At 41.1% G+C, this 23,563-nt stretch overlaps 1 protein-coding gene across 5 annotated transcripts in view; it reads left to right on the top strand.

Annotated features, from left to right (window-relative positions):
- Positions 1 to 23,563, top strand: part of THADA (THADA armadillo repeat containing) — a 224,949-nt gene that overhangs the window by 160,524 nt on the left and 40,862 nt on the right. For all 5 annotated transcript variants that reach the window (XM_034659058.1, XM_034659059.1, XM_034659057.1 and 2 more), the window contains exon 29: positions 5,370 to 5,538. In XM_034659058.1, coding sequence (XP_034514949.1) covers positions 5,370 to 5,538 — 169 coding nt within the window. The remainder of the gene's footprint in view (positions 1 to 5,369; positions 5,539 to 23,563) is intronic.

Here is a 23,563-nt window from a genome sequence, read left to right as displayed (position 1 = left end):
CTGAGGATTAAATGGTGTAATACATGCAAAGATTTTAACACCAGGTCTGGCCCTCTGTACAGGCTCAGGAAGTGTTAGCTGTTATCAGCGACATCTTTATTGTTGTTGCTTAATGTTCTACCCATTAGATGCTGGAGGGCTTCATAAACCATTCACGCTTCAGTGTGACGAGGCTGAACCTTTCCAAAGCTTCCAAGACTGCGGATTTTGAGGCAACTGCATTGTCAAGTCTTAGAAAGACTTGAAGAAATCTAAGTCTAAAGACTTAGAAATCCACCACTGGATTTTGCCAGGAGCCTGGGTGGCTCAGTCGGTTAAGCATCTGCTTTTGGCTCAAGTCATGATCCCTGGGTCCTGGGATCGAGTCCCGCTTTGGGAGCCTGCTTCTCCCTCTGCCTGCTGCTCCCCCTGCTTGTGCTGTCTCTCTCTGACAAATAAATAAATAAAATCTTAAAAAAATAAAATAAAAAACAAAGAAAGACTGGATTTTGCAGGTGGACAGACCCTAATTGGAATGCAGGATCTGCCACTTGCTAGTTCTATGATCTGGAGTATGTTGGGACACCTCACTTTATTCATCTTAAAATAGGGATGATGATGATAATGACATTGTGGTGAAGATTTAGTGAAGTAAATGAAATAGTGCATCTAAACTACATGGCCAGTCCCCGCACACAGTAGGCATTCAATAAACTCAGTTCCCTTCCTTCTGTCCGAATGCACAGAGGGGCAGTTTGGGTTCATGTAGGGAAAGGCACAGGCCAGACCCGAATGTTCTTTCTGCCGGCCTCATTGCATCCCAGCTGGACCATATCTCCCAGACCACCCACCCTCCTCTCTGCATGTCTCCCTTTAGCTCTTCTATAACAGCCTATGGTTCCTTCTCGGGGCCCTGAGAAGCACTGGCTGATTGGCCTGTCTTTGCCATTGCACTGTAGGTTCCTGTGGTCTGGGAGTGGCTTTTCTCTCCTCTCTGATTTTCTGGTACTTATTCCAGCATGTGCTTGGCTAGGCCCTCCGTAGATGTCTCCATGCCTCATCTAGGAGGTTCAGGTGAACAGGGATAGGTTGGGTGATGTCCAGCCACTTACCTGTGAAACCTTCCAGGAAAATTGGAACAGCTTCTGAGGGTAAATATAAAGAGGGAAGCACCTGGATAAAGCTCAGCCACCACTCTAGGAAACAGAGGGAAGTGGGGGGAAGATCTCAGAAGACCTGTTGCCTGCACAGAATACTATATTCCAAACTCTCCAGCATTCTCCAGGGGTCCTGAAGTCCAGTGGTGTGTATTATCCTCACATGAAGGTCCTTTCTCTCCTCCAGAAAGCCATTCCAACCCACCTCCTGCTTGGCTTGTCTGTGCTGCTCACAGCCATGTGTGTGTCTCCGTGGGTACTCCGGTTTGTGGTCATGGGGTTATCTGGCTGGCTCCCCTCCAGACCAGTGGTTTCCTGTGAGCAGAGTCCTGTCTCCATCTCCCTGTCTCTAAAACAGGGCACATACCTGATAGTCACACTGTGTGCAAAGGAGCAACTGGAGATTCTTGCCCTGGGTCTGGGAAGCCTTGCCCCACGGGTTTTTGGGTGTGTGTCGTGAACCCCTGAAATTATATAGGAAATTGTATGTATATGTTTGTAAATCCATTCCTCTTTTGAGAGAGTCCACAGTGTACATGAGATCCTGAAATGTTTTCATGATCCTGCAAATATTCAAAACAAAAACAAAAAACACACTCATTTGGAGATTTTCTACATCCTTGTAAAGCTCGTGTTGTTATTAGCTGGGAGATATTTCCAGGTGTGAGCCACGGCTTGGACTAGCCCACGGGCTCCATCTTGGAGCCATGGGTGGTGGCTCTGGCCTGGGCGCTACTGCTTATGTATTCTAGAGGGTCCACTTAGCTTTTCTGAGCTTCGTTTTATGTTTCCTCTGTTAATTTAGGTTTATAATGCCCTCATGTCCTGCAGGAATGTTGCATGATAAAGAAATATGAGTGTGCAGGTGTTTTATAAACTGCCAAGGCTGTAGTATTGCGGGATGAAAGTATTACGATGACAAATGTGTCATTTCTCATGTGCTGAGAGCACAGTAGGTGCTCAGTAAAGATGAGATTGAAATGTACTTGGAAAGGGTTTATCGGAGTGAAAGGTCTCGAGGCTCGGGTGTCAGTATGTCCTGTACATCCTGTGGAAGGACCTAGTGTTCAGGCCTAGAACACAGCCGGGGCTACTGAGGACATGGTTTTCAAACAGTAGTAAAAGGAGAAATGACCTTTGAGATCCCAGATCCATTTGCTTTGTTTTCCAGAAGAAATTGAGGCTTAGAGAGACAGGAGCAGTCCTACTTCTTTTCAGAAGGGCCTGAGATTCCTCCTCATCTCTTTTAATGGAGGCAAACAAACGAACAAACAAAAAAACCCAGAACCAAAACAAAACTCATTGCCTTCACATCATCAGTTTATTGTTTTATCTTCTTAAAAATTGTTCAGCATTCACACCACAGTCTTAATTCTCTCACTGAAGCCACTTGGAGGCCTGCGATTCTTAGAACATGCTGGTCTTGTACTGGACACAGGCAGTTGCACTATGGAAACTTTGTACCTTCAAAGCATCTTTCCCTTTGGAATGTTCTCATAGACATCAGGTGAGAACACCGTGTATAGATTATTGCTACCACTGTCAGCTCGACTGAGACCCAGAGAGATTACTGTGACTTGTCCAGATCATAAAACAGTGTCCAAAGCAGGATGGAGATACAGGTGTTCTGATTTTCCATCGTTTATAGCCACTAGACTCTATTGCCAGAGAGCATCTCTGCTTGATTTTGGCACATTTACTGAATCAAACTAGGAGACTCTATCCAAGGGAAAGATAGATTTTAGCTTCAAATGTATTTTGCTCAGGGCTAAAAAGACTGTGTTTATATCCCCTCACACTCCAGGCCACATAGACCTGAAGAAAAGCTAAATCTCATCAGACCCCTCCCTGTCCCCCAGTAATTGACAAAACAGTAACCTGGAAATGTTTTTTGCTTTATGGGTGTGTGTGTGTGTGTCTCTGTGTGTGTGTTGACTATGATCTATCCTTCCATTTTAACAATGTGCAATAGAGAGGAGTTTGAAATTACATTTAATCATTGTTTCACAATGAGTGATAATTAAATATTACTTTTAAAGTAAGCTTCTCTTTTTCTGTAATTGCATTAGTTTTTTGAAGGGAGATTTTGTTTTGCTCTTTAACCTGATTGTGTGCATTTGGAAAGTACCCTAGAACAGGGTATCCGAAAACAGAAAATTCTGGCACTTTTCCCACTTTCCATTCTTTCTCCTGTATGGATGCCAGATTCCTTTGGGAAATCATCATTTGCTAAAGGTCAGGAGCAAAAGGAGGGGCATTCTTTAGTGTACAGTTACTGCTAATTAGAAACTAAACATCTGTAACCATGTCAGAGTTATTTGTATTTGAAAAGAAACATTTATATACAAGAGCCCAGTTCGGTAACATAAAACACTCTCTGACACAAAGTGTGTGTGTTGGAGGGGTAGGGGACAGACAGATGGGGAAGCTTCCGACAAATGACTGGGCTGAGTGAGGTCATTTGCTAATTAAATCTCAAAGCATTTTCAGAGTATTTTTTTTTCTGTCAAGTGAAGTTTTCTCAGCCCCCCCCCGCCACCATGAGCCAAAGCAAACATTTTACTGTATTTGCCAATTGAAGATTAAACATTTAATCATTCTAAAGGAAAAATAAGTCAAAAATGGGTGATTTGGCAGAACCTAGTCAAAGACCACTGGGAAATCTCTAGCTACCTACTGTAACATTAGCCCTCAGTGTCTTCCCATAGTACCATGTAAGGTGAGCTCTTCTCCATCCATAAAGTGTGTGCTGATTGACCTGTTTGACAGACCTATACTTGTAGGGGGAAAAAAATGACACAATGCTTGACTTACCACTCCCCATGATGAAATTCTGTTTGGATCATTCCAAACAGAAATTGTATAGAAATTGTATCTGTTCCTTTATTGTCACATTAAGATAAATGTCAGTGATACCTTGGGCAATTAGAAACGTTTCAGTCCTAGGGCTTTGTCCCTCCACATGCTAAGCCTACATGGCCCAGATCTTATCAGTAATTCCTTTTGGAATACTAAGTAATTTTGAAAACAAAGAAAGAGACCATCTCTTTCCTCCACAGAGTCTACTGTCTTCTAATCTTCCCCATCTTTTTTGTGGCGTCTAAGATATTTCTATAAGTTGAGTTACTTTTTAAATTGGATAAAAGTTCATGGAGTCTTGAGAGTTCTAGATAAGAACCTATTTAAGCCAAGACCTACCATATTGGGCCTTCCTCTCAAATAACGCTATATCTGTGAAGGCTCTCAAGTGCACAGTTTCAACAAAATGGTTGTGGACTCTCAGGTTCTGAGTGTTTACAAAGCCAAGAGGCCCTTAGATGACCTGCCTTTCCAATGACCTTTGTAGAATCTCAAAATACCACTTGTCCGTGACTTTCACGGATTTAAGAATTGGCTTTTATTCAGGCTCTTTGGGTGTGAGTCAGCCTAGAGGCAAGGATTCAGTGACTTGAGGGTCCAACTCTTGTTCCCTTGACAATAAGTTCAAGATCATGTAGTCTGCCATTTGTGGCACTACCCAGTCTGGCCAGAGTCACTTCTCAGCCTGAAGTTCCCCTGTTACTTCAGTCAGACACATCTCCCTGTACCTTGAGCATTTTTACCCTTGCTTTATCCCACTGTTTCTGGTTGAAACAACTTCCTGGTTTCAGCCATCTTAGAATCATGCTTGCTTTCCTGAGTTCTATTCTTCTCAACGCTGCAACCTACAGTCCTATCCTCATGTAGCCATAATATGACAGTCACTTGCTTATCCCTTTTCCAGGGCTGTCTTGTGCTTTCGGTCATCTTCCCATATGTACTGCTCATCTTGCCAACCAGAATACAGGCTCCCCAAAGGCCACAACGACTGTTTTATTTCTCATGGCACTTATCATTTCTTCATTTTGAGTGCCCAATAGTTGTTTGATTGTTGAGGAGGAAGCTATTTTTGCTACTGCCTGTTTATTGAATCATTTTCAAAGCCGATCTGCATTTATCCCTGTGATAAAACCATAGATATTAATGATCCTTAGATGAAAAGGAAAATCACCTATAGAGCTAACACTAATGCACACATACAATCATTGGAATAAGGAAGTATTAAAAAAAAAAAAACCAAACATTTGGAATAAGGAGGAACTTCTGTCTCCCCCAACTCGGATGTCCCAGCTGGAGCTAGATAGACCATCAGCATATACAAAGGCACGGATGTGGAAATGAGTATTAAGTGATCTTGTGTTTCTGTCTCCTCAGATGTGGTCGCTCGCCTGTCTACCGCTCCCGTGAAATGGCAGCTCGTGCCTTGGTCCCGTTTGTGATGGTAGATGAAATCCCCACTACCATCCGAACTCTGGTGGCCAAACTCCCCAACTGCACTGACCAGTGTTTCCGGCAAAACCATATTCATGGAACGCTTCTCCAGGTAAATACAGTTACTTTGTGTCAAATAACACAGGATAAACTGATTTCTCCTGTACCGTTGGCAGGTAAAGATTTGATCCACAAGCTTTTAACTTTATCTATGGAGCTTTTTTCTATTGCTGAGAGAACAGGTAACCTAGGGGTGCTTCTTTTCATTACAAACATGAGTACAGCGTCACGCTGTGATTCAGCCGGATCATCTTTGGCATTAAATCCTGTTTTATACAGCATGCTTTCCCATTTGGACTTACCTCTCTGAGGTTTTGTAGAGTTTTGTCTTTTCCATCAAGTGCCTGCAGAACATTCTGGGCCACTCCCCGTTCAGGGTGAAGTTATGAGCATTCCTTGAAAGAGAGGTTAGCGCAAGACACAGAAGGAGAGTTATCCACATCATGTTTGCCCAGCAGCGTAACACCATAGGACAGGGAAAGGTCAATCCCTACTTTCCTGTTTCCTCTGTGCTACAAAGGAGACTTTTTATTTTTAATAAATATACAAATATACTTACCACTTTTAACTTAACATTTCCTCTGGAAAGGACTAAAGTACAACAAATGAGAAATAGACTTCTTACTGAAACTGTCTTTTTTTAACTCTATTTTCTTGGAAACAGGTGGTACTGGTGAGATCTGTTCATGTGTTTGCTGGGGTCACTCATGGTGGGTCAGGATTGGAGGGGGATTTAAATATGAAATCATGTGTCTGGTTTGTGAGTAGAATTGAGAGGTGGCCTTGAGATCTCAATATATGCTGTAAGCTTAAGGTCTACACTGCTGACATGAGAGGCAGCTATAGAGTGGGTAACGACATGGGACTCTGGAGCCAGACAGGCTCGGTGTGCATCTCAGATCTGCTACTCATTACCTACACTTCTGTCTCTTCATTGTTTTTGTTAAGTTTTTCAATTACAGTATAGTTAACATACAGGGTTGTGTCTTCATTTTTGAAATAAGGATAATAGTAATGCTTACCTGGTAGGGATTTTGCAAAGATTAAATGAATTAATGCATATCAAGTGCTTAGAATAGTACCGGGTACATAATGTGTTATTGTTATTATTATCATAGTTTTAATGAACGTGTACTATAATGAACACTAATATTTTTAGGAACGAATTCCCTCTAGGTGAGAATGAATGCAAGAGAGACCTATCTTCTTGCCTTCCTTCCTTGGTTGATGTGTATGTTCAGCAAGTGGTTATGGAATGCCTTCTACATACTGCTGTGTCCGTCAGAAGAGTTGTTGCCCTGAAGGAGTCAAAGACGATAAAAGGCCTGAACGTGGGCAATCACAGCATGCCACGTGTTAGGGGAGCACACAGCAGGGCCACCTGGCTGCTTTTGGGGAAGTCAAGGCAAGCTTCCAGAGAAAGCAACATCTAAGTAAAGAGCAGAAGAAGTTAGCCAAGCAGAGGAGGGAGGGGCATTCCCCTGTGCAGAGAGAAGAGCACGTGGCAAGGCTCAGGGTGGGTGAGAAGTCGACCTATCTGGGAACTTTGAGCTTCAAGGGGACCGAGTTCTAGATTGGCTGGTCTCACACTGGTCTCAGGACCTCTTTAACCTCAGGAAAGTTATTGAGGATTCCAAAGAGCTTTTGTCTATTGATATTTAATTAGACTCTAAAACAGAAAATCTTAAAATGCAAAAACTCAAAAGCACACATTCCATTAGTCATGATTAGAGTGATGACATTGTCACACACCTCATAGCCCTGGCTGACTCCACTGTGCGCTGCTTGAGAAGGAGAGTAAAGGGGGGAAGGAGTGTCTTAGTGGCATTTTGAAAAGAGTTGGATCTTGCAGCTCTCCTGAAAAGAGTGTGGCGAGCCCCAGGAGCCCCAGAGCAGACCCTCTGGTCTGTGTTGTATACGCTGGAGGTCTTTGGTGTTGGTGGTCTGTTCAGTGAAGGCCCTCAAGTGCTCGTCTCCCTTGGTCCTCACTGTATCTCGGTGATGAAGAGAGGACCGGGGGGTATTATCTGGGTTTTAAACGTGGGACGCTGAGGCCCATACAAGTTAGATGACTGGATTCTGTCAGACTCTGCTGCTTCGAAGGGAAGGAGCTGGCAATAAGGAGTAACGAAGAATGGGCTTTTCAAAGATGTCTAGATGCTCCAGCTGAGTTAGAAGGGAGGCTCAGATTGTCAAGGGAGGAGGGGGAATCAGCCATCAGATTTTCTTTCCTACAGATCCACTCTTGGCTAAATTTTGTCGGAAGTCGTGAGGCTGGAATTGCTTCTTTGGCTGTCTCGCCACTTGTACAAATGGGCCTTCCAGCCTCGTTTCCCACACAGCACAAACAGGTCTGGCTTGTCTCTCACTAGTCTGCCCAGCAACAAAGCATGGTCTTCTGCTCTGTCTCTGAGCTGCCTCTGATACCTCAAATTTACGTTTCCTGTGGCCTAAAGTGTGAAACTCCGTGGAAGGGTAGAAACCCTGTAACTCCAGGTTGGTTGTGGCTGTTGCTTTCATTCCTGAGTGTTGGGACATGAAGGGCTTGTTGAAAACAAAACAGAACAGTATGTGTGTTGGGTGTTGGGTATCGTATTCATGTTTGTCAAACAGATTCCTGTCTTTACCAAGATTGGCTTGTACCCTTGGTGAAAAAAGGAAGTCAAAGGCATGTGAAAATCCTCTGTCGTGTCCATTCGGGTGTCTCATCTGTGTTGTAATAGCTCGGTTTCGCTCTGTTGTTCTTTGTGAGGAAAGCATAAGGAGTTAAGATGGGGAGGGCTCTTTTTCCCTTTCCTTTCTACAGCTTTTGGATTTCTGCTCCACATAAAGCTACCTTTGAAATCCATAAAAGGCCTGCACCTGGAAAAGAGGTGTTATGGATTGAAAGGCATGGAATCTCCATGGGACTTTCAGAGCCAGCTAAATAAATATAAAATCGCTATTTTTTTTTTTCAAAAGGAGGAAATCATTTTGTAATCAGAAAGCAAATTCTTTCACAGAACGTTTTCTTGAATTACACATTTTGGCTTCTTTGAAAAATATTTACATAAATATACCAAACCTCAGAGTATTTCTATAAGATACCTTGAAAATGAGAAATATGCTGATCTCTGAATTTTCCAGAACGATGGAAGAAAGACTCAAATTATAGGACATGCATGAAAAGAAAACATGTGGGAATCAGTTTCTTAATCATTTTAAAAACCAGAGGTTTCTAATTGCAACGTTGAGACGGATGGAAGTAACACACATGAGAAAAGGTGAGATTATGCAGCCGGTTCATAAGAGCCAACGGTAAATGACATTAAATCTCCGTAAAGGCTAGATAAGAGCCATGGACATTACCTCATTTGGGAACAACACTGGCTGGCAGGGCTACCCTGTCTTTTAAGTAGAATTAACCGTCTGTTTTTGTTGCCAAAATTCTTCATGTTGGGGCCTTAACATTATTACTAGGTTACTTATCACTCCCGAGAAGTCATATTGGCATTCAAAAAGTTCTCTTGTGTTGAGGAAGCTTTTGGGCCAGCAATTATGAGGCAAGATTTATTCTGATTCTTGGGTACTTAACTCACATTTTGGTGTTTCATGAGGAAAATATATACCAGTTGAAATAGAAACTTGATTTGAGTTTTTTTTTCATTTTCTATTTTGGTTCTTTTTCTCCTGATATAAACATGTAAGAGATGGTGCCCCTCTTTGTTTACTTAAGCTCTCTTATGTGAGTAAAGTGGACAGTTGCGGTAATTCAGCTTCTGTTGAAGCAGAAAAACCACTTTTGGATTTATGTGAACATTCTAGGCAAAGGTATTCTTTTTTCCCCAGTTAGTCCAAATAATACCCACAGTTCTAAACATCCCTTTGCTAGTATTAAATTTTCTCCGTCTTTGCCAGCATAATCTGTTGAACACCTTGTTTAATTCTCTTATTCCTCCACCTCTTTCCCCTACCACCCAAATTTGGAGCCTTGATTTTTGCACTTGGAGAATTCTGAGTCACTTTTCTAGCTATGGAGCTGAGCAGCAGTACTACACACTTGGGTTGACATGAAATATTAGCTGGGGACGGACTTTGGGCAGCCTGGGCCCACGCATTGGGTGAGTTTGCCATGAGAGAAGTGAAATGAACATTTTGAGCACCTCTTGTGGTATGTAAATCACATATGTTTACTACACTCAGCAGTCCTGCCTGGCGTTTAGAAAGCGCCTCCTGATAGTTGATGTGAATAACAACTTCTTATGCCTCAGGAAACCAAACAAAGAAGCCATCTTTGCTCTGTTTTTAATCCTTTTGTCCCTCAGTTCCGAAAATCTGATTCGATGCTGGAAACGAAGTAAATTCATCGGTGTTATAAAGACAGGGGGACAGAGGAGGAAATCAGTGAAGCCCTTAGAGGCTACAACTAGTAAAAGGCTTTTTGTTTTTTAGTACAGTGGGCACACAATGTTACATTAGTGTCAGGTGTGCAACATGGTGATTCACCGACTCTACACATGACACTATGCTCAGCACAGGTATAGCTCCGGTCTGTCCCGTTACATCCCTATTACTGTATCATTGACTGTATTCCTTATGCTGTGCCTTTTATTCCCATGGCTTACTCATTCCATAGCTGGAAGCCTGTATCTCCCACTCCCCCTCACCCATTGTGCCCATCCCTCATGCACCTCCCCTCTGGCAGCCATCAGTCTGTTCTCTGTATTTACAGGTCTTATTCTGCTTTTGGTTTGTTTATTTATTTGTGTTTTTGTTTGTCTTTCAGATTCCACTTATGAGTGAAACCATATAACATTGCTCCTTCCTTCCCTCTGCTCATCTCTTTCTCATCATTTCCGTTTGGTCTCTCGTTTAATAGTCTGAACCTTAAAATACAGAATCCTCCATTGAGACCTAGGTTGTAGCCAAGTTCAAAGTTGCCATACCTTCTGTCATCCTTAAGGGTATGACAAAACCTCTCCAACATGGACACCCATAGGAATTGTGGGTTCTAGGCCCGAGAGCTGCTGGGAACATGAAAAAGAGGTCAAGATTGAATTCAATTCAGCAGACTCAGTGGAGGGCTTACCCAGTTCTAGGTATAGGGGAAGAAGACACGAGTTTGCCTTTAAGACTCTTACCTCCCAGTGTGGGGAGCTGTGGGTTAGAAGCCAAGTGATCCAGTTGAACCCTCGGGGACCAGGGAGCATATGAATAACAGAAATGAAGACGAGGTAAAAGATAGAGCTGCCAGATAGGGCATCAGACATGAAAGGAAACGGAGACTAAGATAACATTCTGCTTTAGTCTAGAACACTCTGTGTCAGGCCTAGAGTTGGGATCTTTATGGGGGTGGGAACAGCTGTGCTGGGCTGGGCAGGAGAGCAGGAGGACAAAAATAGAGGCAGATCTTGGCATTACCTTTGTGGAAAAGAAAAGCAGAAAACCAGGAAAGAAATAAAGGTAGGTCAATTCAGCCAGCTACTTTTCTGAAGGAAAAATTTCTTGGAAGTCAGGAGACAGGGATAAGACTAGCCATCCTTAACTCTCTGCTGCAGAAAGAAGTAGTAGAAACAAAAAGAAAATCAGTGATAGAGACAGCCTTAAGTATAAATTCTGTCGGCATTTTCTAAATGTAAGGAAATGAATGTTTTTAGAAAAAGTGTATTTTTTACCAGGTGTTACACCAAAACTTATAGTTAAATTTAAAAGAATGATTAATTCTATCTTTTTAAAAAAGTGACCATGTAACACATCACCTTATGCTTGAAAAGTTGTATCTTTTTCGTATGTCTTAAAAGTACAAAATTGTGAAACATAAAGTGAAATGCTCAACTGCCCAGAAATAGAACATTACTTGAAAGATTCCATTTGGTGACTTAAGGTTGGCCTATGTCCATTGTTTATTTTATACACAGAAAATAAAATTTCAGAATGGAAAGTAAAAACAAAAGCATGAAATTATGCTGATGTTGCAAGTTATAAATGGATTGCCGGTCAGTGTGCTTTTTTTCTGGAGTGAGTCATAAAGAAAATGCTCGCTCTGGTCACTAGTGGCCAGATTCACTCTTTCATTCTCTCTGAGGACTGGTGTTCGTGTGAAAGGAGACAAATCTAAGTTGCTAGGAAGGTCTCCGGTCCAAGAAGGGCTAAGGCAGAGCTTCTCCGATGGTGTGCTTGTAAACGTGCCAAGTATTTATTGATTCCATCAGCTCTCAGCAAGGCTGAGGGGGGCCTAGCGGGGCTGGCGGCTCTAGGCGGTCACCTGCGGCTGGGAGCTGCCGCGTCTGTTTGTCCCAGAGTGCCAAAGAAAGATTATTTTCTGTGTGTGCCTGACATGAAAAGGATTGGGAAGCACTTTAATTTAAAAAAAAAAAAAATTAAAGCAAGAACTAAACCTTGTTAAATCTTACCTTTTGGCAATATATTCCTTTCTGGATATAAGCCCAGAAAAGTCATTTTTAATTAAAATGCTACTTCTGAAGATGAATTAATCCTTTCCTTATAAATATCGAAAGGCTTTTATTTGGTATGTGTTACTTAGGGAGCTTTCTCTGGGTGTAGGAGACAGCTTTTAGCGCCAGCTCTGGAGCGTTGATTGCAGTGCCCTGTCATTGTCGCCAGCCAAAAGTGCTACTGCTTTGTGTAGTGCTCTGAACTCCTGTATCTGGAATTTATAGATTTATCCGAAGATGTGTCCCCAGGCTTTTGTTACTGTTTGGGATTACAGTGGGGGTAGTAATGATGGAAAGAATACACACACACACACACACACACACACGTTACTGCGTCCATATGTATTGGGTGTGTGTGTGTGTGTGTGTGTGTGTGTGTGTGTGTATTGAGTGCCAGTGGAGGCTCTTGTGAGTGATGGGTATTATTCCCATTGTTCTGATGAGAAAACTGAGGGCAGGAAGGGTTATGAGATTTGATGAAAGTTATACAGGGATAACTTAGCAAAAGCAGAGCTGGGATTCAAAGCTTTCAAGCTTGTGTGGTTAACTGTCGTACTCTACCACTTCTCAGGATGAGGGAAGGAACATTCTAAGGCTAGAGTGACACTCTGAGTTCCCAAGGTGTGGAGTGAAATGCCAGTTGACATCGTCTACTTATTTGTGCATTCTGTTGACTGAGTACCAACCACATGCCAAACACTGTTCTAGATTCTTGGAATACATCAGAGAACAAAGGAGACAGATCCTTGCTCGCAAAGATCACTATTCTCACAGACCTTGCATTCGAGAGGCAGGGAGACAGACAAAGAGTAAATGATATAATAGATTTTGTTCTAATTTACAATAAAAAATAAATTATATCATTTATTAGAAGGTAATAATTTCTGGGAACAAAAAGAAGCAGCAGAGTAGGAGAAGGTGAATCAGGAGTTGATTAGAGAGGAGGGCAGATGGCAGTATTAAATGAGGTGTCAGAATAGTCATTGTTGAAAAGATAACATTTGAGCAAATCCCATTAAGAGACAAGGGAAAACTTTTCTTTTTTAATATTTTATTTATTTGACAGAGAGAGAGAGCAGAAGCAGGGGGAGAGACAGAGGGAGAAGGAGAAGCAGGCTTCCCGATGAGCAGAGAGCCGGACGTGGGGCTCAGTCCCAGGACCCTGGGATCATGACCTAAGCTGAAGGCAGACGCTTAACCCACTGAGCCACCCAGGCGCCCCAAAACTTTTTTTTTTAATAAAGTATTCGTTGCACAAGTCTGTATGTTCAAGATTACCTTTAACTATACAGAAGTGCTAACAGAGTAGGCAGTGAGCTGTGGATAAACGAGGCCAGGAAGGATGCTTTTCCTTGAGAAACTGGAATGCTCTATAAAGTCCCCATGCTATACATGCAGTTCACTGGGGACTCTGTGAAGTCATTTCCCGATACAAGCAAGTCAGTCTGTCTTGTTTCCCATGAGCTTAGGTAAAGAGGAAAGCATCTAATCATATCTCTTGTTTTCCAGGATGATCTTTCCTTTAACTCTCTGGACTTGGGCCTTAGCGATGTGGTGTAAATACAGAGAGTGTTTACTTGCTCTTTTATTTAGTAAATACTTACTGAGTACTAATTAAGTGCCGAATAGTATGCCAGGTGCCATGGAAGATACAAAGAAAAGGTAATATGTAGTGTGTTCTCTGCCCTCGAGAGGCTTATGAGCTGAGGCAGAGAACAAGCCATCCACACCACAAACAACTACACCGAAATACAGGGCTGTGGTGTGGGCCAGGCACGTGGCTGAGAACCCACAGCTGAGAGGAGGGCTCAGAAAAGGCTTCGTGGGGACATTGGGTCTTGGGATAAACCTTTTAACAATTTTCTGTTGTTGACATAGGGACTTGATGTGAGCCAAGGCTCGGGGTTGGGGGGGGGCATGCAGAAGGTGTTTGCAGGGGACAGTGGGTAAGCCTGTCGGTCTTGGAGTGTGTTGGAGAAGTGGATGGTGTGAAGTAGGGTGGGCACCCGTCAGCAATTGAGAGACCACCAACGCCAGGCCAAGCCATTTGCACTGTGCAGGCCCATGGCCTTCCGAGTGAGGTGTGCAAGACAGTGATGTGTGTGGAAGAATAGGTTGGCATGTTACTTGTCTCTCTCATCCTTTCAACGGCTTTTTTATATCAGATGTATAACAATGTACGTATCAGTGGAGTAGTACATAATTTCTAAGTAAGTCTATAAAAGGTGCGAGCACGTGCTCAGAGAGATTACCCTGAGTAAGTAGGAGCGTACCTCTGGAGCCCGCTTGTCTCCATGTCGTCGAGAGCCCAGCTCCACTGCCTGCTAGCTCTGGTATTTTGGGTGAGTTGATGTCTGTGCCTCCACATCTTCCTCAGGAAACGGGAAGATACCATCATCTCATAGGTTGGTTGTGACAGTTAAATGAATTAAGATGTGAGAGGTGCTCGGCGGCATGGTCTCTGGCATGTGGTAGGCGGTCAGCGAACGTTAGTTGTTTCTGTTCCTCCTTGGTGTCGCTGCTGCCACCACCATCCCAACCAGCCCAAGAAGGGGTCCATGATGCCAAAATGCGAAGACCACTGATGGAGATGGCCAGTGAAAGATTGTGCCCTCAGAAAAGCTGTGTTTTAGAAAAATGAACGTAATGCATTGAAGTAATGCTGTTGACAATGTGAGGATTCCTCCTGATACGTAAGTGTGTGCATAAGAGAGAAATAAGTCAATTTGCAGCAGCCTTGACTGAATGTGTTAGCATGCTCCACAGAGAGGTTCCTTGGGTCAGTCAGTGTTCTCTACCTTCCTGTAGATCATATTAAAGACTCTAAGAGCTAAGATTAGTTCTGATTTTTAAGGGTTGAGTTCCTGCCTATCGAGTTGTTATTCCTTGCACCTGTTTTGTTTTGAATTACAGCCCCTCCCTCAGACCCCATCGCAAACCTGATGAGTCAGGAAAGGGACACCGTCACACTGTCCCGGACAAAGGAGGCTTTCATCACTCACAGGGGGACATTTGAAGTTCATAGAGTGAAAGGGGGATATAGGATCCTCCTAGACAGGTTAATCTAGCACTTTTCCAAGTTCATTTTTCATCTTGGAAGACACACTTTCCATCCTCGCCTAGCGTTATTGTTTGGGACTTTTTATGACTAAAGATAATTCTGCACGTACTTTAAAAGCACAGCTCAACAAAACATCATGTTGTGGGCACACTAGCAGGCTTCTATCGTTTCCCAAAATTCCTATAAAATATCTGACAGTATGTGGTCCCATTGTGTGATGCGATTTGCTTGGTGGGTCTCCATCCAGTGAAAATAGCATTATTTGGTGTTTGCTTTCAGCTATGCCAATCACACAGGAATACCTAGCTGCTTTTATTGGGGAAGCATTTTTGAGATTGCAGAGCATATGTACTTGTTGCGTTGCCCTGGGATTTATTTAGAGCACCCAACATATTTCAGTTACTGAGGACTAAGTTAGTTGGCTGTTTAAAAGCACTGTGGCTGAGTATAGCCAGACAGTTTGGCAGCCACCCCAGAGAGCTGAAGTAAAATCAGCTCATGGGCCTAAAGGAAAGTATAAATAAGTAATAAAACTCTTTCTATTTTAAGCCATATTATTGTTCGTGACGTTCTTTTATTTCTCCGTACTGTGTACCCCCATCCTGTCCACACTGTCCTTCGTAGCAGGTTTCTCCACGTCAGCCTCACAGTTCTTTGTTGTGGGGACTGTGCCGTGCATTGTAATATGTTTGGTAGCATCTCCCCAGTAGCTCGCCTGGAGTACCTGTCCTCCCAGCTGTGGTAGCAAAAATATCTGCAAACATCTCCACCTGTTCCCTGGAGGGAGCAAAATCGCCCATGGTTGAGGACCTTTTTTCACGGTACCTATGGATTTTCACCATCATCCTGTGTAGACAGGGTGTGCTGCAGCTCCTTTAAATATCAATGGCCATGGAAGAAACCATTCCTGACCCATGAACAAATTTTTGGCCCCACAGACTACGATGAGCTGTGCATGGGAATAAGAGAAGAGGAGGGGCAATACAAAACTCAGGCTGGAAATCTCAAAGGAAGCACCTTTCTTTTCTCAGTCTCTCTCTCTCTCTCTCTGCTGGAAAAGTGCTATGAACGTGTAAGCCAGCTCGCTTTCAGAATCCTAGCTTTATTTGCTTCATGTCCCTGTCCCAGCCTGCCCCTGATCCACTTGCATAACGTATAGTTGGAACTTATCTCTGCACTCCCCAGACTCAGGGAGCATAATAAAATTCTAGGTTCCATTTGCCTAGGGGAGCTTTGGAAAATAACACATAATTAGAATTTTCTCACTTCTGTTTTTTTAAATGCTAGTGCTTTTTAATACTGAGTGTACTTGCTGTCTATTTCATTGAGCCTCTCTCGGGCTGGAGGCAACAAGGTGTGTGGAAAGGTCTCTAGGAACAGAGGTTCTGCTGCAAAGTAAACCTAGGACATGAAAATTTTAATTTTGAGTTAAACATAAAGCTTTCTCCAGATCCCCAGATGCAGACCTCAAAAAGGAAAACTGGAGGGTAAATCTAGATGAGAGTACTAAAAATACATAGGGATTGTATTCACTTCATTTTCAAAAAACTCTAAAAATTGTGCGTGCCTCAGATATGTAAATGAGGAGTAAGTTTGTGACTTGACTCTCAAAAATGTTACAATATATAAAAAATAAGAATTTTGAAAGCACATCCATTAAGATGTGAGAATTTAGAAATTGTCAGATTTCTTATGTGTGTTTCTTTGTCTAAAAGGATAGCTACTGGGGCACCTGGGTGGCTCAGTCGGTTAAGCCTCTGACTCCTGATTTCAGCTCGGGTCGTGGTCTCAGGGTGGTGGGATTGAGCCCTTGTCAGGCTCCACACTGGACATGGAGCCTGCTTAAGATTCTTTCTGTCCCTCTCCTTCTGTCCCCCTGCAACTCTCTCCCCCCTCTTAAAAAAAAAGAAAAAGAAAAAAAAAGGATATTAAAATGAAGTCTTATTTTCTGTTTTTATTAAAGGCAGTGGTTGAAAAAATAAGCAAATTAAATCTTAATTGAATGTCTCTTGTTACTGTTAATAAAACAAGAACTTCTGTGCCTTCTTTTCACATCAAGAGAATGTGAGTGTTGTGAATGTTTTGGTAAATCTTTTTTTTCTTCTAACTTTTGCATAATCTATCAGTCACACTATTAAGTTAATTATACATCTTGACATCAAAATATAAAGAATTAGTAAGAATACAGAACCAAGCTCATGATACTTCTTAGCGCAAACATGTGGGCAGCGGTATTCTTTTCCCCATTTTAAGAAACCCATTCACACTGTTGAATTCCTGTTTCTGTTGAAATACACGTTCACTGACATCCGTTTCCCATATGTCTTATGATTTTGGAAAACTACCTTTGGATAATGAATTCCACCAAAGTTATCCACAGAGTTTTTCCTGTCTAAATTAGTAAGAAGAAAAAGTTAGTCCATTTCTTATATACATGCTACTTTGTTTCCAGCTTTATTAAGATACAGTTGACATATAACATTGTATAAGTTTGCATACAGTGTAGTAGTTTGATGTATGTATATATTGCAAAATAATTACCACGTTAAAGTTAGCACATCTGTCACCTCACGTAATTACAATTTTGTTTTTGTGATGGGAACTTTGAAGATCAACTCTCTTAGCAACTTTTAAATACAATACAGTATGGTTAACTATAGTCACCATGCTCTTACCTCTCCAGGCCATATTCATATTATAACTGGAAGTTTATATCCTTTGACCACCTTTACCTATTCCCCCCTGCCCTGCAACCACTACTCTGCTCTCAATTTCTGTGAGTTTGGTTTTTTTTTAGATTCCACAAATAAGTGAGGTAATACAGTATCTGCCTTTCCCTGAGTTATCTTACTTAGCTTAATGCCCTCAAGGTCCATCCATGTTATTGCAAATGACAGAGTTTCCTTCTTTTTTGTGGCTGAATAATATTCATGTGTGTGTGCATGCGTGTGTGTGTGTGTGTATGTGTGTGCGCGCGCGCGTGCACGTGTGTATGGCACATTTTCTTTATCCATTCATCCATCAGTGGACAGTTAGGTTGTTTCCATATCTTAGCTATTGTAAATAATGCTGCAGTGAACACGAGACTGCAGATATGTCTTCAAGATAGTGATGGCATTTCCTTCAGATATATTCCTGGAAGCGGAATTTCTAGATCATATATAGTTCTATTTTTTATTTTAATTTAACTTTATTTTTTTAAGTAAACTCTACACCCAGCATAGGGCTTGAATTCACCACCCTGAGATCAAGAGGTATGCGCTCTACCGACTGAGCCAGCCAGGCTTATTTTTAATTTTTTGAGACATCTCCATAGTGTTTTCCATAGTGGCTGCACCAGTTTACATTCCTACCATCAGTGCGCAAGGCTTCCCTTCTCTTCACATTCTCATCAGCCCTTTGTCATCTTTTTGATAACAGCCATTCTAACAGGTGTGAAGATGATATCTCATTGTCGTTTTTGATTTGCATTTCCTCGATGATTAGTGATGTTGAGCACCTTTTCACGTACCTGTTGGTCATTTGAATGTCTTCTTTGGAGAAATGTTCACTGAAGTCCTTTGCCCCTTTTTCAGTTGGATTATTTTTTTGTTTTTTGTTGGGGTTTTTTTTGTTTGTTTTTGTTTTTTGTTTTGCTATTGAATTGTACAAGTTCCTTATATATTTTGGATATTAACCCCGAGTCAGGTATGTGGTTTGCAATTATTTTCTCCCATTCCATTTTGTTGATTGTATCTTTTGCTGTGCAGAGCTTTTTAATTTGATGTGGTCCCACTGGTTTATTTTTCCTTTGGTTGCTTGTACTTTTGTCATATCCATAAAACATTGCTGAGACCAATGTCAGGGAGCTTATTCTCTGTGTTTTCTCCTAGGAGTTTTATGGTTTCAAGTCTTATATTTAAGCCTTTAATATATTTTGAGTTAATTTTTGTGAGTGGTGTAAGATAGGGGTCCATTTTCATTCTTTTGCATGTTAAAATTCAGTTTTCACACCACCATTTATTGAATAGACCATCTTTTCTCCATTGAGTACTCTTGGCTTCCTTCTCAAATAATAGTTGACCCATATGCATGGGTTTATTTCTGGCCTCTTAAATCTATGTGTCTGTTTTTATGTCAGTACCATACTGTTTTGATTACTATAGCTTTGTAATATAGTTTTAAATCAGGAAGTGTGGTATCTATAGCTTTGCTTTTTTTCCTCAGGATTGCTTTGACTATTTGGAGTCTTTTGTGGCTCTACGATTTTAGGATTATATTTTCTATTTCCGTAAAAAATACCATTAGAATCTTAAGGGATTGTGTTGAATCTATAGATGGCTTTGGGCTTTTAACAATATTAATTAATTAATGACTTTTAACAATATTAATTCTTCCAGTCTATGAACACAGGATATCTTTCCATCTATTTGTGTGATCTTCAGTTTCTTTCATCAGTGACTTACAGTTTTCAGTGTTCAGACCTTTTGTCTCCTCAGTTAAGTTTATTCTTAAGTCTTTTATTGTTCTTGATGCTATTGTAAAGAGGGTTGTTTTCTTTATTTCTTTTTCAGATAATTCATTGTTAGTGCATACAAATGCAACCAATTTTTGTATGTTGATTTTGTATCTTGAAACTACTGGATTCATTTAAGTTCTAATAGGTTTTTAGCAAAATCTTTTGAATTATCTATAATAAGATCATGTCATCTGCAAATAGAGACAATTTTACTTCTTTTCCAATTCAGATGCCTTTTATTTCCTTTTCTTACCTGATTGCTTTGGCTAGAACTTCTAGTATTGTGTTAAATAGGAGTGCTAAGTTGGCACCCTTGTCTTATTCCTAATCTTAAAGGAAAAACTTTCAACCTTTTACTTTGAGTATGATGTTAGCTATGGGCTTGTCATATATGGGCTTTCTAATGTTGAGATATGTTCATCCTGTATCCAGTTTGTTGAGCACTTTTGTCATGAATGGATGTTGAATTTTGTCAGATGTTTTTTCTGTGTCTATCAAGATGATCATATGATTTTTATCTTCCATGTGATGTGTCATATTGATGATTTGCTTATATTAAGCCATCCTTGCATCTGAGGGATGAATCCCACTTGATTATGGTGTAAATCTTTTTAATGTGCTGTTGAATTTGGCTTGCTAGTATTTTGTTGAAAAGTTTTACATCTATATGTGGAATGTTGGCCTGTAGTTTTCTTGTAGTGTTCTTATCTGGCTTTGGTATCAGCATAATGCTGGCCTTGTAAAATGAGTTTGGAAGTGTTTCCTCCTCTTCAGTTTTTAGGAGAAGTTTGGGAAGGATTGGCATTAATTCTTTTTTAAATGTTTGGTAGAATTCACCAGTGAAACTGTCTGTCCTGGAATTTTCTTTATTGGGAGGTTTTTGATTACTTATTCAATCTCTTTACTCTTTATTGGTCTGTTCAAATTTTCTGCTTCCTGATTCAGTCTTGGTGGGTTTCTAAGCATGTTTCTAGGAATTTATCCATTTCTTCTAGGTTGTCCAATTCGTTGCCGTATAGTTGTTCATATAAATGCCTTTCTTATTTTTTTGCTTTGTTTATTCCTGTGTTCCACTAGAACCTCAGATAATACAATGCATTTATTCAACAAAATCATGTATGCATCCAACTCCTAGAGGAGTGCTGACCATTCTGACTCCCTGGCTACCCAAAACCCCCTCCTCCATGTCCCATACTCAAGCCTTTGCTCTTACATTATTAGGTTTAATCTTTGCTCTTGTGCTTTGTTTGTCTTTCCTTTCCAAATTAGTAGTTCTGTTTAATGTAATAGTTATTGAGAGAAAAGCCTCTAGAGTTAAAATTATCTGGGTTCAAGTCCCAGTTCCACTGATAGCGTAGATTTCTCCGCCTTTGTTTTCTTCTCTGTAAAATGAAGAAACAAATAGTTATGGGGGGATAGTTGTAAAAACTAAAAAGTGGGATGAAATGGAGTGACTCTAATGGCCAGATCTTCTGTCTCAAGGAGAGAGCAGGGAAGAATGTTTCTTAGGGCAAGAAGGGGGTCTTCTGAAACTGTTCTAAAGCCTCCTTAGTCATAGCCTCTGTGTGCAGGTAAGTTCTGGAATCCCTCTGTGCCCGGGTGAGTTCTGGGATCTCTCTTGAGTGTAGTCTGCTGCAGGGAATTCCTAGCAAGTATAAATCTCCAACTGTATTATTTTTTGTTTGGGTTTGTTTGTTTTGTTTTTGTTTGTTTTTTGTTACTTGAGGTAGACTATTGTCTTCCTACTTTATCCTCTACTTTTTTCTTTATTAATGAAGGGGATGCATGTTATATACTTGAATTAGTGGCACTCTGGAGCAGTTGTTAGGTATATACAGGTATCAGATTTTAATTTGTACCCATGTTCATAACTGAATAGGTAATCCTCTGTTTTCTTTAGAATCTTGGTCAGTCTCCTATTTGAGATGCCTTGTTAATCGTAATAAAGTAAACTTTCTGGTGAGGGGGACATCCTTCATTAACTTTCTGAGAATTACATTTCCAAAAAAGATCTGAAGTTGTTTAGTTATTTTTTTATATCTAATGGATTTAATGGGTTTTTTAAATTGTGACTTTGAAGAATTTATAAGTGCCAGAAAATTCCATCATCTTTGTTAATCTTCAAAGAAATCAGTATAATTACCATCTTAAATGTGCTGTTTGACTTTTTCCCCCCTTATTCACTACTTAAGCCTTTAAAAAGTATCTTTATTTCATGTAGATGGTAAGACAGGTTTTACTTGTAAGTTTAAGTCAGTTTATAGCAAATAGACTTTATGCCTTTCCTTTCTTCTGTTATAGGATAGATAGTAATTTTTGTATCTAATGCATCATTTCTGAAATGCAGTTTCTCATTTTATAATTGGTTTTTTTTCAAGTATGTGAGACACGTCCTAGTCCAGTTAGCAAACTGTTCTTTTCATACTGAAAGGCAATATTCATTGATCATATATCAGTCTGTTTGAGAGAAAATTTAGCCATCAGGTTTGATTTTCAGATGTGTATTTAGAGAACAGAGATACAAAGCGGTAATTTGTTTTAAAATTTGTGATTGAACGTATGCTCGTGTGTGTGTGTGTATGCATTNGTGTGTGTGTGTGTGTGTGTGTGTGTGTGTATGCATTCAGAATTAAGGTGCTAGAAATTCAAGTCCACGTTCTTCAAAGGAAACCTGATAGTGAATTACAGGTGTCATATAATCCATGGCCACTGAATCAAAAGGTACCAGGAGGTAGATTTCTGAAGACAATCAGTACCAGTGCCCTTCACTGTATGATGTCTAAGCAGCTCTCAGGCTCCTGCTCGTGTGCCCCACTCCTCCAGGCTCCACAGCCTCATTAGAGAAAGAGGGAGGGCCATATTGTTTGGCAAATGTGTCTTTAAGACTCACTTCATCTGTTTAGGATGAATGTGTAATTTGCTTTGTTAATCTCCCTTTGTCCTAGCTTTTCCTTCTTTGTGGTTTCTCTGATGTTTATTCTTTCTCCCTCTTGAGGGAGAGCAGAGTGGGTAGAGAAGCACGGCTCCCAGGTGTCTGTCCATTTCAGAAGTTAAGTCTCAGCTGTCACCACATCGGTCACAACAAGTCCAGCCATTTTTAAATTCATACAGAGAAGGTGGAGGTGGCCTGTGTGTGTGTGTGTGTGTGTGTGTGTGTGTGTGTGTGTGTAGTGGTGGTAGCAGAGGCCTAAAAACATCTACAATTTAGCGTAAAACAAAAACAAAAAGGACGCCAGAAAGTCCATCTCAGAGTTGGTATTGAAATGACTATTTTTCATTGTTTGGTATAGATTTGAGTACTAACACATTTTCATTTTACTTTTTCATCCCTGGTTGAACTTTCAAAGGTGGACCAGGGTGCTGTGGAGTGCAGTGCGCCCCCATTCCCAGAGGTCAAGCCCAGGCCAGAGAGCCTTGTCCTTCAAGGGTGGTACCAGACCTGCCACATCAGACTCTGCATTTCCAGGAGGTCCCCACTTTAACTCATGTGCTCATTAAAGTTTAAAAAGTACGAGTTCAAATAAGGGTTTTCCAGGATTTTGTAGTGGGCCTATAACCCAAAGTGTAAAATAAATATCCATAACTGATACAAATAAATAAATGGGGGAGAAGAGACACATCTCGCATGCAGAAGAATTCCGTGTAATTTTATGTAGCTGCTCTCCCCACAACCCGTCCTCCGGAAAGTGAAGCTTAACTTCCCTTCCCTCATCCCTTGAGTGTGGGCTACACGCGGTGACTTGCTTCCACAGACGGTGGAAAGAGAGAGGTGAGGAAGAGAACTCCACAGTGGAGAAATCTAGCAACCACCTCTAATCTGTATGATCAAGGCTAACTTCAACAGTGATAAGTCATGACAGTTGCATGTAATGTGCCCTTGTTGCGATGTGAGGAGAATAGCATATCACCTCTATGGTCTTCCTCCCCAAAACCTGTAATCCTAGTCTAATCCAAGGAAAAAAACCCAAATTGAGGGACTTTTTAAAAAATATCTGATCAGTACTCCTCAAAACTGTTAAGATCATCAGCAATATGGAAAAAGTCTGAGAAGCTGCTACAGACCAGAGGAACCTAAGGAGATACG

Source organism: Ailuropoda melanoleuca, chromosome 4 (assembly GCF_002007445.2).
Source record: "Ailuropoda melanoleuca isolate Jingjing chromosome 4, ASM200744v2, whole genome shotgun sequence".
Classification (NCBI taxonomy): Eukaryota; Metazoa; Chordata; class Mammalia; order Carnivora; family Ursidae; genus Ailuropoda; species Ailuropoda melanoleuca.
This window is presented reverse-complemented; position numbering and strand designations above follow the sequence as displayed.